The sequence below is a fragment of the Melozone crissalis genome, unplaced genomic scaffold, assembly GCF_028551555.1.
Source record: "Melozone crissalis strain CALT ecotype California unplaced genomic scaffold, PUWL_Pcris_2 ptg000027l_1, whole genome shotgun sequence".
NCBI lineage: Eukaryota > Metazoa > Chordata > Aves > Passeriformes > Passerellidae > Melozone > Melozone crissalis.
The window spans coordinates 35,627,247-35,643,864 of record NW_026535805.1 but is presented as its reverse complement, the minus strand read 5'-3'; the positions used below and the strand labels follow the sequence as shown (position 1 = coordinate 35,643,864).

At 37.9% G+C, this 16,618-nt stretch overlaps 1 protein-coding gene across 2 annotated transcripts in view; it reads left to right on the top strand.

Moving 5' to 3' along the window:
- The window catches only part of SNX9 (sorting nexin 9), a 61,084-nt gene extending 45,806 nt beyond the window's left edge, over positions 1-15,278 (top strand). The window contains exons 13-18 of one of the 2 annotated variants that reach the window (XM_054279552.1): positions 2,655-2,732; positions 7,830-7,906; positions 8,862-8,951; positions 10,331-10,445; positions 11,871-11,962; positions 13,207-15,278. In XM_054279552.1, the coding sequence (XP_054135527.1) occupies positions 2,655-2,732; positions 7,830-7,906; positions 8,862-8,951; positions 10,331-10,445; positions 11,871-11,962; positions 13,207-13,254 (500 nt within the window). In that variant the 3' untranslated portion in view covers positions 13,255-15,278. The remainder of the gene's footprint in view (positions 1-2,654; positions 2,733-7,829; positions 7,907-8,861; positions 8,952-10,330; positions 10,446-11,870; positions 11,963-13,206) is intronic. The other variant, XM_054279551.1, reaches the window with a different exon arrangement.
- The last annotated feature ends 1,340 nt before the right edge of the window (positions 15,279-16,618 follow it).

The window sequence follows — 16,618 nt, the reverse complement described above, 5'->3', positions numbered from 1 at the left end:
TGTATAATTCAAGACACATCTTTAAAGAAACTCCTAAATTATCATGGGAGTTGTACAGCATTCTGGCTATTTTCAGTCTAAGAGTATAAACTGTGCAAGTTTTTTGTTAATATGTTTGATGTGGGGCTTTTTGTTGGGTTGTGTGGGGTTTTTTTCTTTATCTCAGAAATATCTGTTCCTTGCCCATAGGTTTAAAAATACTTAAAGGTAAATAATTCTAGTAATGCAGCTAATACCCTTGTTGGACCTGTTCTCATATATTGGTCATTTATTTGAAGTTTAGTGACATGGGCAAAATAGACCTGTTTATTTGATGAAATCATACTTTCAAATAATTGCATCTTATTAACCCCTTATTTAGGATCCTTGCATGCTAGGAGGAGTGATTTAAAGATGAAATGAGTTTAAGAGAAAAAGAAAAGAAAAACCAACTTGATTCTAACTTAATCTTTAGCCCAATTCTTTTTTTTTCCTATCTTGTCTCTTCCTTCCCACAGATATTTAGGGTTGCAGAACTTCACACCAAGTCCCTATGACTCTGCCTGGGCTCTAATTTCCTAGTCCACAGCAGTGTTCAGTGTTTGTGGCCACCACAAGGCAGCTATTGAAAGGAAGCAGGTACTACAGCTGAGGATCATAATAAGAAACACTTCAGGGCAGGCTGTAGTGTCTGGCAACCAAAGACCTATCACATAAATCTCCTTGAATCACCCTAATTTTTTTTATACTCTTTTAAACTCCCACAAAAAACCCCAAAATATTGTTCCCAGAACTTAAAGTATATCTCCTGAGTTATGTTTTTGCCTCTTACTAATCAAACACTACAGCTAAATATTTGGGGCTGACCAGAGAGGATGGGAAGTGCAGAAGTTCCATCTCTCATGGGAGTCATTACATTAGACTTTAGTATCTATTGGATGTTAACTTTAAATTATTTACATTTCTCAACTTCGAAGAAAGGGTTTCCTTCTACACACCACTGACCCTCCTGCTGGACAAAAATAGTCTAACACATGACAGAGCTCTAACATGGTACAGATCTTGCTTCACTAGCAAATTATACTGAGGGGAAAGTGGAGAACAGGGGAAGGAATAAGGTTCCTCAGATGAGACTAGAGAAAACAGCACTGCTTTCCAAGTACAGAAGCAATGATCAAACCAAGGGCTGGCTGTGACTTGTGCTTACGCTAGAAATTCAGTATTTTTTTAACTGCCAAAGTCTTTCTGTACTTACAACTCCAGTGCTTTAGATACCAAATGACTCTTCTAATACTTACAACTTTTAATTAGTTAGCATACATGCAGCAATACAGTTGTGATTGTGTTTTTTAAAATCTTAACATTTTAAGGTTTTTTTTAAACTTTTCATTTTCCAGACATTCATACTGAATAAAAAAAAAAAAGACTGGTAAACTGGAACATGCAAAATTTTAGTAGTCTCTTAGGTTTTAAATTCCCTGTCAGCTCTAGACTTGACTGTTAATCAGAAGTATTATTGGCACTTCCTGAGCAATACTTACATGCCTTCCATTCAGTGAGATTTAAAATCACTGACAGTGGAAACTTCTTAAATACATGTGAAAATAAACCAAGGATTCTTCACTAAAGTTTCCACTGGAGATTCAGTGTCAGTGTAATGGCTGATAACAGAACTCTAGTACTCTAAATTGTACTCAGACTGTAAGACAGACCAGTTATCATAAACAGTCTGACTTCTGGAGAAGAGCTTGATCAAAGAGAATCAATAAAATTAGGCAGCTGGGGTGGGAGGTTGATTTGGGGAGTTTGTGGTAGATTTTTATACTACACAAAGATGTTCTTCTGTAAAAATCAGATACTGTGGGATGCTAGAACAGCTAAAAACCTTCTATATTGCCTGAGCTGTGTACCCCCTGAATACAAATATTTGATAAAACCCATACCTACTTGGGTTTTTTTTCTGCTAGCATAGGCAGCATATAAAAAATTGCTTTTGCTTTTCAGATTGCTTTTTAGGCCTCTGGAGTGGTGTTGTTCAAAGTGTTAATAATGAATGCACTCATAAATCACAGCTGACTGATGTAATTGTGATGGAGTAATTTATGCATGCATATTCAATAAATAGATTGTAAAAACCAATTTTATTATTCAGATACTTGCATAATTTTTATATCTAGATAATCTTGGTTTTAGTGCCTTTAAATATAAAATTCATTATTTGTGGAGAGTTTAGGTATTATGGGTCTGTATAACAATCTCCTCTCTTAAAATATTAATGAGACCTATTCTTGATATCACACTGGAGCACTTCCCCCTCTTCTTCCCCCATGAGGGGGAGGGGGAAAAAAAATCTCACTGTATGCATGGGAGGATTGAGCTAGAAATGCAATGAGATTTCATTTTTTTTTAAATAGCATTCACACACTGTTTCCCCAACTGTTTGTACCTTTCAAGAATCCAGATTGCAATTGCTTTATCCAGTTTTGGAGCATGTGTAGCAGGGGAGGGGGTAAAGAATAGGATTGTAAATGTGTCACTAGAGAAAATGTAAAACGTAGTTGGTTTTGACATCTGCTTCATCAAGTTTTGGAAATGCTGCAGATTTAGTCTCACTTACCCATGTTGCTTTTTTGCTTTTGTTTCCCCTCTTTTCCTCATCATTTTCCCACTTTCAGCACTACCCAAGGAATACCAGAAGATAGGAAAAGCATTGCAGAGCCTGGCGCTGGTCTTCAGCACTAGTGGATACCAAGGTACTTCTATAGCTTCATTTGTACTTTGCTTAAAAAGAGGTATTTAATTACATCATGTTACATGTCTTTTTCTGAAGATCTTAATGCTTTCTTCTTTGAGGTTTAGATGTCTAACAGGGTTCTGGAAAAAATTCTCAAACCTTTCTTTTGTGTATGTTATGGGGTTTTTATGTTCTAGTCTGCAATCTTGTCTTCTCTCACTGTATAATCTTGTGGTGGGTTGGTGGTGGTGGAAGAGTTTAGTTTGATCTCTGATATATTAATCTGGTCACTGACCTAACTGACCAAACATGCTGGAGCATTTTTGTGATATCAAGGGAAAGGAGAGAAAAATGAAAACAGCTGTCACAGAACTATTGTGTGACTTCATGATACAACAACTCCACACATAGATGGAAGACCTACTACAATGTTTTATAATCCATTATGTGGGCTGGCTAGTGTAGCCTTTTCTGCAGGGTTGGCTATTGTAGCCTTTTCTTGTCCTTCATCTTTGCTTCTCCTTCAAGAGCCTGTCCTGTTAGGTATGAGGGAGGGAAAAGGAGGGCATCAATTGCTCAAAGTTTTCTTAAAATGTCATCTTTAGACCAAATTTAAAATATGTTAAGCTCTACTGATGTTTTCCAGACAACTGGAAAATATTTCCTCATAGATAGAGGGTGCCTGTTGAGTCAGTTTTCCCTGAGATTCTCCTTTCAAAGGTGTTTGAGGTTTTGGTTTTTTTTCTTTTTATACTTGATAGCAAAAGTACTGTGTTCTAAAACTTTAAATGCTATAGCATAGAAGCTTCCTGAAATGTTTCCTTAGAAACAATCTTAGAAATTTTAGTTGACCAGTACTTACTCATCTATATCTTGCTTTATAATCTTAAAACATTTTGCCCCATAAATGATGTACTAAAAAGCAACTTTCTGAAACACAGATTTCTCTGCTGCTGGAAGTATTGGAAGCAGGCATTGTCCCCATAGCTTTTTCTCATCTGTGTCCTGTACTGCAACAGGATGACTGCTTAGTTAGAATTGAGCATAGCATATTGCTTAAAAGTCACTTTTGGATGTGAGAATGAAATAGGGGATTTGCATGGTTATGTATTCTTAGCATGGGTTAGAAAACTGTAAATCCTGCCTGGATAAAATCCGTAGCAAGAAGTCTTGAGAGAGAACTGAAAATTGCTTGGGTTGCAGCACATTCTTTTGCAGGGTAAAGGGAAAACTGTATGTCAAAGCTAGGATACAAAAATTGCAGATCAGCCTTAGAAAAGAAAGCTTTGATTTGATTTCCAGCATCTTTGATTGGTATGAAAAAATTGATCCCATGATAGTTTGGGAAAAAGGCAAGCATGTCTGTCTTTGCTTTTTGCCCAGTCATAGCTGGTTGCACCTGTATCTGGTTGAAAAAAGTACCCTTCCTACAGATGCCTTTGCCTTGATTCCGTGTTTTGCCTTTTTCAATAACTTGTACCCTTGTATTATTTCCAAATTAATAATATATGGGATTCCTTGCTTTTTAATTTGAGTTCCCAAGAAGGGAGAGCAAGTAAGATGTAGATGTGGCTTTAAATGGCTTCATCACTGCTTCTCTCACTCTGTCCTGCCTGCTGCTCATATATTGTTTCACCTGATCATTCCGTCAGGTACAGGTCTATGGATTAAGCAGAGTCTCTGCAAGAGATGTAAGCACCTGGATTTAAACTGATAGAACACAGCTTTCCAGGTGTCAGTATATAAAAGAGGGCACATTGCTTCCAATGAAGAAATAGTAGCTAAGCTGAGTGTTCTGTATGATTTTTCTGGACTGTCAGTAAAGAGGAATGGCTCATTCAGCCATGCTTAAGGACACGCAATTCAGTTTCAGTTGGGAGCTGAATCTCTTCATCCTTTGCTTTTTTTTTCATTTGGTTGGGTTGGTTTTTTAGATTTCTTGTAATACTAGTGTTCTGAAAGTTTAAGCATATAGGCCACTGATGATTGCAATGACAGAATTGATGACAGAAACATTTCTAGATACTGGTAGCTGACTTCTGACATACTGCATGTACTGTTAGTTGTTCATTTGCATAGTCAGGATGAGATGTATCTATTGCTTGTACCACTTTCATCAGTGATGCCTTGCTCTGCAAAGCTTTATGTGTAGTGATGTCTTCTGCCTTCTCTTCTAATTTCCAGCCTAAAACATTTAAGATTGCACCAGCCAAGATACACTTGTTAATCTGACTCTAGGTATTTTTCTCATGCCACAGAATGAGCCTTATCTATTTACTGTCAGCCCCAGTGTGTTAGGGATCTGTCCCCAGTATTTGCAGAGGCAAGGGTACCTTTAAAACTCTTAAGGACACTGAGAGGTTCTGATTTAACTTGGTCATGGGCTTATGTACTGTCCAGTTGGTTCCAAGAATGTGCACTTTGCAAGCATGATCCGGGTCCAAAAATGCATATTGGACAGTACCAGAACATGCCTGGAAGTGTCCTGCAGCCTGGCAATGTGTTGCTTATGCTACTGTGTCACAGGATACTCTAAGGTTAACACAGCCTTAAATAGCACGGCTTCTCTTTTGCGGCACCAAATCTGGAGGAGTCTTTCTCCTATATTAAGAAAATGTGAATGACTGGTATGCCATTCAACCATAGTAAACTCTCCTAATCCTACCTCACCCCTCAGGAATTCTGTTAGGCAGTTACACAGAAGTTTTGCTATCCTGTCAGCTAGCAACAGGCAAATCCTGCTTTACAAGCTGCTTGTGTGCTGAACTCATCAGGTTGAGGTGTACTTAGCAAGAAAAGCTTTGCTGCGTTTGCTGCTAGTAAATGAAATTTTGTGATTTTTCCTACTGAATTATATTAAAATGTACTTTGAAAGAAAAGAAGACAAAAATACTTCTTGACAAAAAAATTTGTCTGTCACAGTCAAGACTTGGAGTATTAGTTCCTCCAATATGTCTGGTGTATTCCTTCTGAAATGATTATCACTGGCATTTACCAAGCACTTGAACTGCTAAGAGATGTTCTGTGAAACTTCTCCAAAAGGCTCCTTATAGTTTTACATCCTCCTTAATCTCCTTGTGACAGTATGAAGACTGTAAATCAATGAAAATACCTGTTTCTTCTTGTGGTTGGGTTGAAATATCAGTGGAATATTAATTCCATTTTAATGCTGTTTTTATAGCTACCTTGAGCCAATGCTTTTAGGCTCCCTCTGTTTCTTCTGGGGATATATGTACTCAACACTAAACATAATTTTGTTATAAATGTTAGCAACATTTGGGGCTTTCTGCCACTCCATTGATGAATGGACCCCTGACATCCTGATGTATCCTTGCATTGGGACCCAACTTAACTTTCACAGACTGAGTTAAGAAGGCAATTCCCAGCTTTGCATTGGTTCAGAAGCTGAGAATGCTAAAAATTAAAGATGATTGGTTTTGGGAGGGTTTGTCTAGATCCTTTGAAGCTCTGATCTACGAAGGTTTTCCTTGAGTGAGTATAGAAGGAGAGGATTTTGTTGTTCAACTTAAACATACATACATACTCTTCCTCTTTTTTTTTTTTTTTTGGTCAGATATGGAAAGTTACCATATTTCATGGCATTATAAAATGAACAGCAAACATCTAGACCAATGTGGCTTCTAACTCTGAATCCACACCATGTTTTATCCCAAAATCTAGGAGTCAGTTGCCTAAGCAGCACTTACTTCAACGTTACTTCTGAGCACACAAAAGAATTCTGAAATACTGAAAATACTTAAGCCTTAAGCCTGAAATAATAAAATTAATCGCCTTCCAATTTTTTTTTATTGTTTTACAAAAAGGTGAAGATATGTAATGAATTGTGTACCTCTTGAGTCTCACAATGGGAATTAGTCTTGGTGGCTTTTTTTTTATTTTATCCTAACAGGCCCAAATAGGAGAAAAATAATTATTTGTTTAGCAGTGTTTGTGTTACTGGACTGATTAGTTCTTAGGATTGGTCACTTTGCCTTACAGCTTTTTGACTTTATGAAACCAATCTAATGGAAAGTAGGAATCGATTGATAGAACTGAAACAACATTCAGTCATTACCTTGTTTCCTTAAGGAGATGCTAAAATGCAGATTAGACCATATGTTGTAGTAAAACAAGATACCTTAATGCTCAGATTAATCATTAATGAGATCTATGATATTTTTCAATTAAGTCACTGATTAATATCTGTAGAATAAAATCAAAAAGTTCATAAAAGACTAACCACTGCCTAATATCAAGTCATGTCTGAAAGTATAAGAAAACTTTTTTTCTTAAACTGAAGTTTGATATCTGCAAACTATACCTTCGCCTTTCTACTCTCTACCTCAATTTGCTTTCTGTACTGTTGACTACGTGCTTTGGACAAGCTAACATGGATGGGAAGGTGAAGTTGCATGAAACATACAAGAATGTAAGGCTTGTTTCCATCTTTGTCCCACATAGCCTGTCCTGTTAGTAATACAGTGTTATGAGTGCTTGTGCTGTTGTCTAGTTTAGGATTTATGGTGATGTTTGTATTGTTAAGCATAGATTGTAGGGTCCTTTGATCTGTTTCATGTGAGGATGACAGTTAGAAACTCACTCTGAAAACCAGTGATTTTTAGAGAGCTTGAAAATATTGTCTAAGAGTTCCCTAAAAGATCAGAAGTCTTGTTATCCAGGAAAAAAGTTACTTGAGCCTCCTTTTGCTTCTCTGACAGTTGAACAGTTATGGTCCAGGACTGTCAGAGAGCTCAGGGGTAGTAGCACATCAGCTTTGTCAGTCCATCTTTTGGAACCCTCCTCATTCTTCCATCCTTTCCATCCTGGTAGACCTCCTGTTGCCCCATGTGGAGGAATACCTGTGTATTTAAACTGCATAAAATAATTAAATGTGGAAGTAAGTAGTGCTAGTACTGTGGTAGAACATTAATTTTCTACAAGATTGTTAGTTTTCCTCCTTTAATGTTTTAAAAAATTCTTTATTTCTGCTGGCTATAAAAGGATGGCTAGCCATTTATTATTGTAAATAGGCCATTTTATAAATTTGCCTTGAATCAAGGCAAGTTTCTTGTTGTGATTGACCTACTGTAATTTGAACACTGATGTTTACTTCTAGGAGAATCTGATCTCAACGGAGCAATAACAGAAGCAGGGAAAACTTATGAAGAAATTGCCAGTCTTGTAGCAGATCAGGTAGGAGTATTACCAATGCAATGGCATAGTGTGTACAAACATACCACCTATTTGGACTTCTTCTGACTTCTTTCCTCTTTGATTAAAACATAGCTGCTAGTGCTATAGACCAATTAAATTGCTATTAACACTTTTAAATGCATTATCATCTTCTTTTCTACTCTGTGTCAGGTCAGGGGGAATGTGATGAGAGAGCATTTCTGTTGGTCAGAAAGCCCACGTTCTGGTTTCTTAAATACTAAAATGATTGTTTGGTCTTTAAATGTGTTCATTTTTTGTTGTCTGTGAACTGTGTTCATTACTGATACAAAAGAATGGTATTTAATCAAGGACAGAGTTTCTGCCTTCCCTCTGCATTCCCCAAATGTCTACAGGATCCAGATTTTGCTGTTGCTCCTTGTGGGGGAGTACCTGTGTACTGAACCTGCTCCATTGCCTTTACATGCAGTTGCCTGCTTCAGTAAAAATCTGGCTTAAATAAACCTTGATTGGTATTCAAGACATACATTGATGTTTACTGTGTTATGCTTAAAGTCTCCAAAATGCAGATCCTCTTTATCTCAAGGCCAAGTCTGAAATTTCTTAAGACACCTTTCCACTTTGATACCTAAGGAAATGCACATGTGCATGTACATATTTGTATATGTAATGAGAGACTGCACTGGAAACTCTTCTTGGGTGAAAAGGCAAAACCCCATCACTTCATGAGCTAGTGTTAAAAGAACAGAGGCATTTGCACAATGATGCTCAGTGCCTTACTCTAAAAGCTTATCTTTTTAAAAAAACCCTTTTCATATATTAAAAACTTGCATAAACAATTAATATTTTGGTTTGGTTTTTCTTGATTGTTTCCTTCCCTTTTTTCCCCTTTGCCCTTTCTTGGCATCATAGTTTCTTTTCTATGATGTTAATTTGCCACAGATACTTTTACTTACATGTATGCTTTGTTTATTAGCCAAAGAAAGATCTTCACTTTTTGATGGAAACAAATCATGAATATAAGGGATTTCTTGGTTGCTTCCCTGACATCATAGCAGCTCATAAGGTATGTGATGAGCCTTTCTTTTTAAGGGCTGGGCAGTGGGGACACAAGCAAAAGGGGTGGTATGGTACCTTGCATTTGTGCAGCAGCCTGGCCCCTGCTGCTGAAACACTGGAAGTTCTGCGAAACTGGCGTGTTGATTTTTAAAATAAGAAGTACTTAGAGGGAAGGAAAACTAGAATTTCTCTCAATAATATCATGACTTTCTGCCATAGTAGAGCATGATTTTCTTCAGGTTGACTTCATATCCCAGTGGGGTGAATAGCAGTAGTGTAAATTTGTAACATTTGAGCCTTATGTGATAGTTGATAATAAAACCATATGAGTATTGTAGGAAAACTTGTGTACACTTGTGTGGCTGGCTTGCTGATATGTGATAAAAAATCATGCACTGCATTGAAGTTTCTTTAATATCAAAACCCAGAGATCAGAGCTAAGCTCTAACATTTCTGGGGAAAAAAAAGCCAGACAAAATACCAGCAACAAAACCCAACCATTTTGTTCTTTGTAATACAAAAGCCACAGTGTATAGTTTTGGATATTCTGTTTTGTTTTAGAGTTTTCCTTATGGTCTGCTGCAATGTATTTAAGTAAACTAAATATTGTGAAGTATTAAAACAAGTGCAGAAATATGTGAGGTTGGGGTTTTTTTTGATCACTTGAAGTGTTAAATGTATAGAACAAGAACATAAGAATATACTTCTAAGAGCAACAAAGAAAAGCATATCAGATATGTGTATTATTTTTTCAGGACGTTTGCAGTCCTTCATCCCACAGAATCACTGGGGGGAAATACCATAAAAGGAGAAGAAATGTTTTTAAAACTTGAAACATAAGCCTACTGCCAAGAGATATGTAAATGGATTCTCTTGCATGTTGTTTGGCACAAATACATTGTGTAGGGGAGGCATATCTTTTTATGCTTGTTATCTATGTGACTCGAGAATTTTCCTGAATCAATGGCTATACAGTGCATTGAGTTGTAGTCTCTTGAAAAACAGTGTTATGTTGCCTCCTCTTGTAAAATGTGCAAAGATGGTTCTACAAGCTTTTGGATGTCAGTTACATTGGTAATCTGTAATTTGAAACTTGGTCCATTTGTCCTCTTTGTATATATTCTTGTGCATTACTGCCTGTACCAAACTCAGTTTGCTGATGAGTCTGACCATGCCTATGTTGGAAGTCACTTTTTGCAAGGACTCTTGGGATCAATAAAGTGAAATAACAAACTTCGGATGAAAATGTGAGAAGGCAGAATCGATCATTTTGTGTACATATGTGTACTGAATGCAAACTCAAAATGTAGCTAGTGACATTTTAGATGACTATGAACACCCCTAAGTTGACTACTCTTTTAACCTTTCTGCATTTGGTTTCTCCAGGGAGCAATAGAACGAGTGAAGGAAAGTGACAAGTTAGTTGCAACCAGTAAAATAACGCCACAAGACAAACAGAACATGGTGAAACGTGTGAGCACCATGGCTTATGCACTACAAGGTAAACCAAATTTTGAGCTAAATGGCAGTGTTGTAGACCTCTGAAGGACTTCTGTTAAGCAGCATACTTTGAAAGAAAATCTTTTGCAACCAGGAATAAAACCAGGGCATGGGTTATTTGTGGGGGCTTTTTTGTGACCTGCTTAGATTTTTCTAAATTGCAGTTATTTTGCCTCTCCCTTTTTTTTAAAATCTCACATTGCTATTGCAAAAGACACATATTTTGAAAATTCAATTTAAAAACCCCAAAACAACTTCCCCAGGCTGATTCTTTGTTTTGAAAGTAATGTCTCAAATTAAAAGCATGTACTCTGGTGCAAGAAGCAGGTCATCATTAGCAGAAGTGTTTTTCTGACTTTTAGTTTAGTCAGACATAATCCATCTCCCAGCTGAGATGCATGTTCTTTTGGATAAGATCTTTATTTCCTGGATGTTTTTTGAATGATCTTTTTCCTCTTTAGGTTAGAGGTGTTGTAAATATAAGGTGCAGCACACTGCACTAGAAAAACTGGGGAAGTGAGTAGTCAGGGCTCAATCCTGCAGGATATCAAGCCATTAAGTGCATCCTGTTACTGACTTCAATGAGATTACTCATTACTGAGGGGGTTGCATCATTTTTAGATGATTTAAAGACAAGAGTACTCGATATATTATGTGACGAAGTCAGAGCAGCACACAGAATTGATTTTAAAAACAACCTCATCTCCTAAGAAAACTCCTCATCTCCTTCCTCTTAGTCACAGTGACGCAAGAGGATTGTGTTTCATGTGTGATAATTGTGGAAGAGACCTCTAGGATGACTTTTACAATGTAGCATATTTCTTCTCCCTCCATTGATATTCCAAAATATATTTTAAAACTTCCTTTCAGCCATAAGCTGTGATCTGAGATGTAGAAATTGATGTAAGGTGTTACAGATTCAGTAATGCTGTTTCTCAGGTATCTATTGAAACAGCATAAGTCAAGAAGGAGTCACACACTACTGGTTGTATCTTTTTTGTTGAGCTAAGTATTTACTGTAAGCTGTTGGCTTACAATTTGATATCTATACCCTTGGAAATCTGAATGTCCAAGCCAAAATTTTGTTGGAAAGCCTTCAGGAAGGAACAGTTACCTCAGTAGAAGAAAGTCCTGCTTGTATTTTTTTTGAATCTTTGTGCACCTGAGTATTGCAATACAAGAACCTGGCTTTGTCCAGGAAGCACCCAGGTTGGTGTGTAATTGACCCCCTAGCAATCTGACAAACGATTCCACTATAACTTGAGTGCTGCAAGCAGAACAGGTTGTGGAAGCATGAGAACAGTCCTCCCCTGCTGGCAGGGCTGGACACTGAGCTTGCTGCAGAGTAACTAACTTGAACTGAGTGAAACTGTTCCTAATTATAAATGCCTCTGTTAAATAATTAGTCTCCTGGGTGTGCTTGCAGCTGAGATGAATCACTTCCACAGTAACCGGATCTATGACTACAACAGCGTCATTCGTCTCTATCTGGAGCAGCAGGCGCAGTTCTACGAAACGGTAAGGACAGGCCTTCAGCACTGCTGGCTGGGCATGTACCGTGCTGCTGCTTTATAGGAAATGCACCCTTTAATCCATGCTCCCACAGAGCACATATTTGAAGAATTGTACAAAAAATTGTAAAAGGAATTGTAAAAAAACCCGAGAACTGAAAGAATGAGTTAAAATATTTTCCTATAGATATTGTCTTATGTACATGATTGTTACAATTAACCAGGAGAACTAAGAACCACTGTTCAGGAACCACATTGTTGATAGCTTGACTTTTTTCTTCCCCCCCCTGAACAGAACAATAAAACATTTCAACAAAACTTTCTCCCATAGGATGGGAGTGAGAAGGGAAGCTTTTGTGATTTAAAGCCTGATATAGACAAGTGTGGGGCAGGAGGGACAGGAAAGTTTCAGGTGACATTAAATATTTTAAATCTGAGCACTCTCCCTACCACTGTAGCTCTCATTTGACAATGTTCTAATGCATGTATCCTTTGTGATTTTTAACAAATAAACCAAGGACAAGCTTTCTAATGTGATATGCTGATAAAACATTTGAGTTTGAATGTGCTGCAGCCTGACTTCTATCACTAAAAGGAGTCTCATGAGTAACTGGTGCCTCTTCACAGCCATAAAAGTTGCCAGTGGAGCTTTAGAGGTATCTTCAGTGGGTGACAACTCTAGGTCCCCCATCAGGTCACTTTGCTTACTTTCTTTGAAACATCTGGTGGGGTTAGGCTTAGGTTGCCCCTTACCATCATTCAGCCTCTTGTCCAGTCTATTTCAATCCTTGTGGTTGCAGCCTCACCAGTTTTCTTCTACCAATGCTCTCTCCCTCAGTACATATTCATGTGTGGGGTCATGGCTACCATGAGAACTGTGGGGAGTGCACAGGAGCTCTGTTTTGATGTTTCAGCCTTGCTTCAGCAGGGAAATGGGTTTCCTGGAAAATCTGGCTTTGTTCCTGTAGCTCTCTGGTGCAGTGCAGTGCTAGACAGGCAGAGTAACAGCCCTGCCTACAATGCTTTCTCCAACACAACTGGAGCAGTGAAAGTACCAAATTAACAAGGCAGAAAGTGTATATATGAGAAGTCTTTATAATGGAATGTTTTGAGTTCTGCGTACACAAAACCTGCAGTAATGCCTGCAGTTTTTCATCACATGAGGGAACACCTAATTTCTTAGCCTGCAATCATATTCCTGCACAGTGTAAAGCAACTACATATTAAATATCTTCTGTTTCTTTGTTTCAGATTGCACAGAAGCTGAGGCAGGCACTCAGCCGCTTTCCTGTGATGTAGAGAATAAGGAGTATTCAACAATACAGAACAACTCCAAAGTGCTTTTCTGTTGTGGGGGCAATGCTAATAAAAACTTGTTAGCCTTCGCAAAAAAAAAAATCCTAAAAAACCCCAAACCAACAAGAATCAGTTGTTAAAAAGTATTATTTCAAATTTTACTTTATCAGCCTAAATCATACAGTAAGGCTCTCCTGTCTTGAAAGCTCTCCCATTTATATCATTATTTAAATAAAAACAGGTGGGTAATGCTGTCAGTTATAGGGATCTAAATTATCAAACTGATATGTTGCCATGGACTTCACGAAGACTTGTCTATCAGATGTTGTTCCAAAAACTCTGCATCAACACCAGAGTGACACATTTGTAGCTTTTTTTTTTTAATGGGAAAGCAGACAAACTTAAGAAAATTACCTAATACTCATTATATTCAGTTGAGCTCTCCAGCAATTCAGTAACCAGGAGGAATTATATTCATGTATGTTCCTGGCACATGTTTGTGATATCTCCTGAATGAATGCTTTGTTCTTAAGTTTTGCTTCCCATATGCAGCCATGGCATCCTGCTCCCAGTATGACTTCTGGTAAATATAAATCATTCTTCCCTCTCTTCTTTTTCCTTCTAACTAAATCTTGTTCTTGTGGCACACCACCTCAGAGCTTATGTCAGGCTCACTTTTTCACTATGCACTGTGTAAGAAGACAAAGTACAAACAAGGAACGAGCCATTCAGGAAAGTGTGAAAAACAGTTTTCCATACCAGCACTTTGACACCCCCAACGTTATGCCATAAGGCACTGGTGTTTCTCAGTGCTGTACAGGGCCAGCTTCCCCTCTGACAGTTTGTAGTGTTTCAGCAGAGGGGACAGTGCCACATCTAACCCCAACTAGTAGACATCCCCAAATTCCAGCTAAGCTCAGGTCTTCGTGTAGTAGTATGGTGTGCTGTTGGTTCAGGTGAACTTTTTGTTGCCTTCTAATGCAAAATCAAAGGTGACAAAAGTACTGAATAACATCATTAGTTATTACACAAACTGTTCTTTGATCATCAGCTTTTATCAAGTGACTCAGTATCCTCTTCCATACTACTGAAATACCATTTGAGGCCTTGGCTTTTCACAGAATCAAACCAAAAAAAGCCACCACTACTGTGTTCAGAATGGGCACCAAGTACAGTAATTCATTTCTTGCCATAGGCAAGCAGAAAAGCCAAAACACAGTTTCTACTAAAATGTGCCTAGAAAATAAATATTTTAGTTTTAAAAAAAAAACAACTAAAAAGGCATTTTACCAATAAGCCATTCTAAGTGACGGGTACATTCTGCCAGTTCAATAGTTGCCTTACTCTGTTTTGCATTGGTGTTACTTTTCTGTGCTAGAAGGAAAATCTGGATCTGCCTGAATAACCTGAAACCAAACCAAGCCAGACTAGGCCTACGTCTAGATGCTTCTTAGTGTCACGAGTCTTGTTCACCTTTTATAAACCTTGTCTTTTTCTCCTCCCAATTTTAGTTTGCTTCCAAAATTCCATAGAGCAGTGTTGTTTGATACAGCCATTTAAATATGTACAAATTGTAAAGAATGTGTATAAATGTTTTACACCAAATGTAAGATCTGCTTGCATGTAGAAGCAGCTTATATAATAAATTGTTACAATGTGTACAGTAAATTCTGAAATCACTTTTTCAAGCCAGCATTTTTTTAGCATTTGTATATTCACTTTTTGGTAATGAAATCTCTTTGTAACAGACTCTTCATTTGGGAGGGGGAAGGGGGTTCTTTTTACCAATCCTTAAATAGTTCCATATGCACTAAAGTTGAAAGCTCTTTATCTTGAATAGATTGTTTTGGAATCTTAAGTGTAAGCTCTGCATTCCCAGTGCAGGGAAGCTATGACAGTAGCAACTGTGTCAGATGCAACATTTTGGCAAAAAAAAAAAAAAAAAAAGAAGAAAAACTGTTTAAAGATTTCTAGTAAAATGAAGTTAAACTGATAATAAATATTTATGTATATCCACCAGACTATTTTATCTTTTTTTTTTAAACCATCCTGTTGGTTTTTACCAGGGTGAATGTAGTATGAGGCAAATCCTCCCTGTAGCTTTTCACCAGCTCACACATGGGCCAGCTGAGGAATGAGGAAGCATCCGTGTGTGTTCCATAAAGCAGGCACCCCAACTGGACAGTATAATAGTGCCAGTGACTGCAAACCAGCAAAGGCTACGCATATGCTGGAAGCTTTCTTTATTCAGGTCAGTGCAGCTCGTGGCTGATGGAACCCTCCTGACTGCAAATAAGTAGTAGAGCACAGTGCTACTGTGTGTTCCTGGCTTTGTGTCAGCATGGTGTTGACCCAGAATAGAAATTTGATTGTCTTTGATATTTGTTTTTTAAGTTAGACATGAATAGTGCAGAGTTTAATTGTATGAGTTGGGGGTAACAGAGAATGTGCACACTAAAGATGTTGTCATAAAACAGAAAGAGCAAGTTAGTGCAAGGCTTGAGCAGTGCTGTCCTGTGTTTTGTTTGTCATAGCTGAATAATTAGTCTGCAGCATCCACAGCCTTACTACCGTTTCCTGGCTTATGTTTTCCTTCCAGGGAGAGCCAAACACTGGCATTAGCCCAGTGTCTTCATAAAAGACATCAACTGCCCAAGCTCTTGGGTTTAACTTTATACTTTAATTGCTTATTCTGTTACTGCAACTACAACCATTTTTTAAAATAAAATGTAGCTGTACAGAGAGGAAGGATACCTGCATTTCTTGTTTGCAGTCCAACATGGAATTAGACTGCAGCAGTAGATTCTGTTATGGGGTGTCATTTTAGAAGTGTACTGTAGACTGCAATTAGAGAGTTCTTCAATAAGTCCTAATTTTACATGAGTATGGAAATTTTTACACATCCGAGCAGTTCCTGTTTTGTCACAAGATAATTGAGAAAGTACTACCATAATATACACTAGCTTCTGTAAATCCTAATTAAATAATACATCAACTTTACTGCTACTAAAATTAGTCTAGTTCAGGCTCTTAGAAGGAATTCAGACTAACAGCCTTGTAAAGAAAACTCTCACAATGGAAGAGATGCGTCTCTTGTGCTGTGGCTTAGTTTGACATGCACCAGACACTCTGCCAGTCTGGACTGGCCAAAATTACTCCCTCCACAGGCTCAGGAAGTGCAATCCAGCAGCAAGGGAAGCATTCACTAGGCAGGTGTCCTGCCACTGGTGCTTCTGCTTTTTGCAGGGCTTCCCATGAAGACGTGCGCATGCACCGGCAGGGGCTGGTTAGTTGGCAAGGGGCGCGGGGGTCTTTGGTCCATGGTTTTTTTCTCATGCTTTCCTATAACTCTTCTGATAAAATTAAT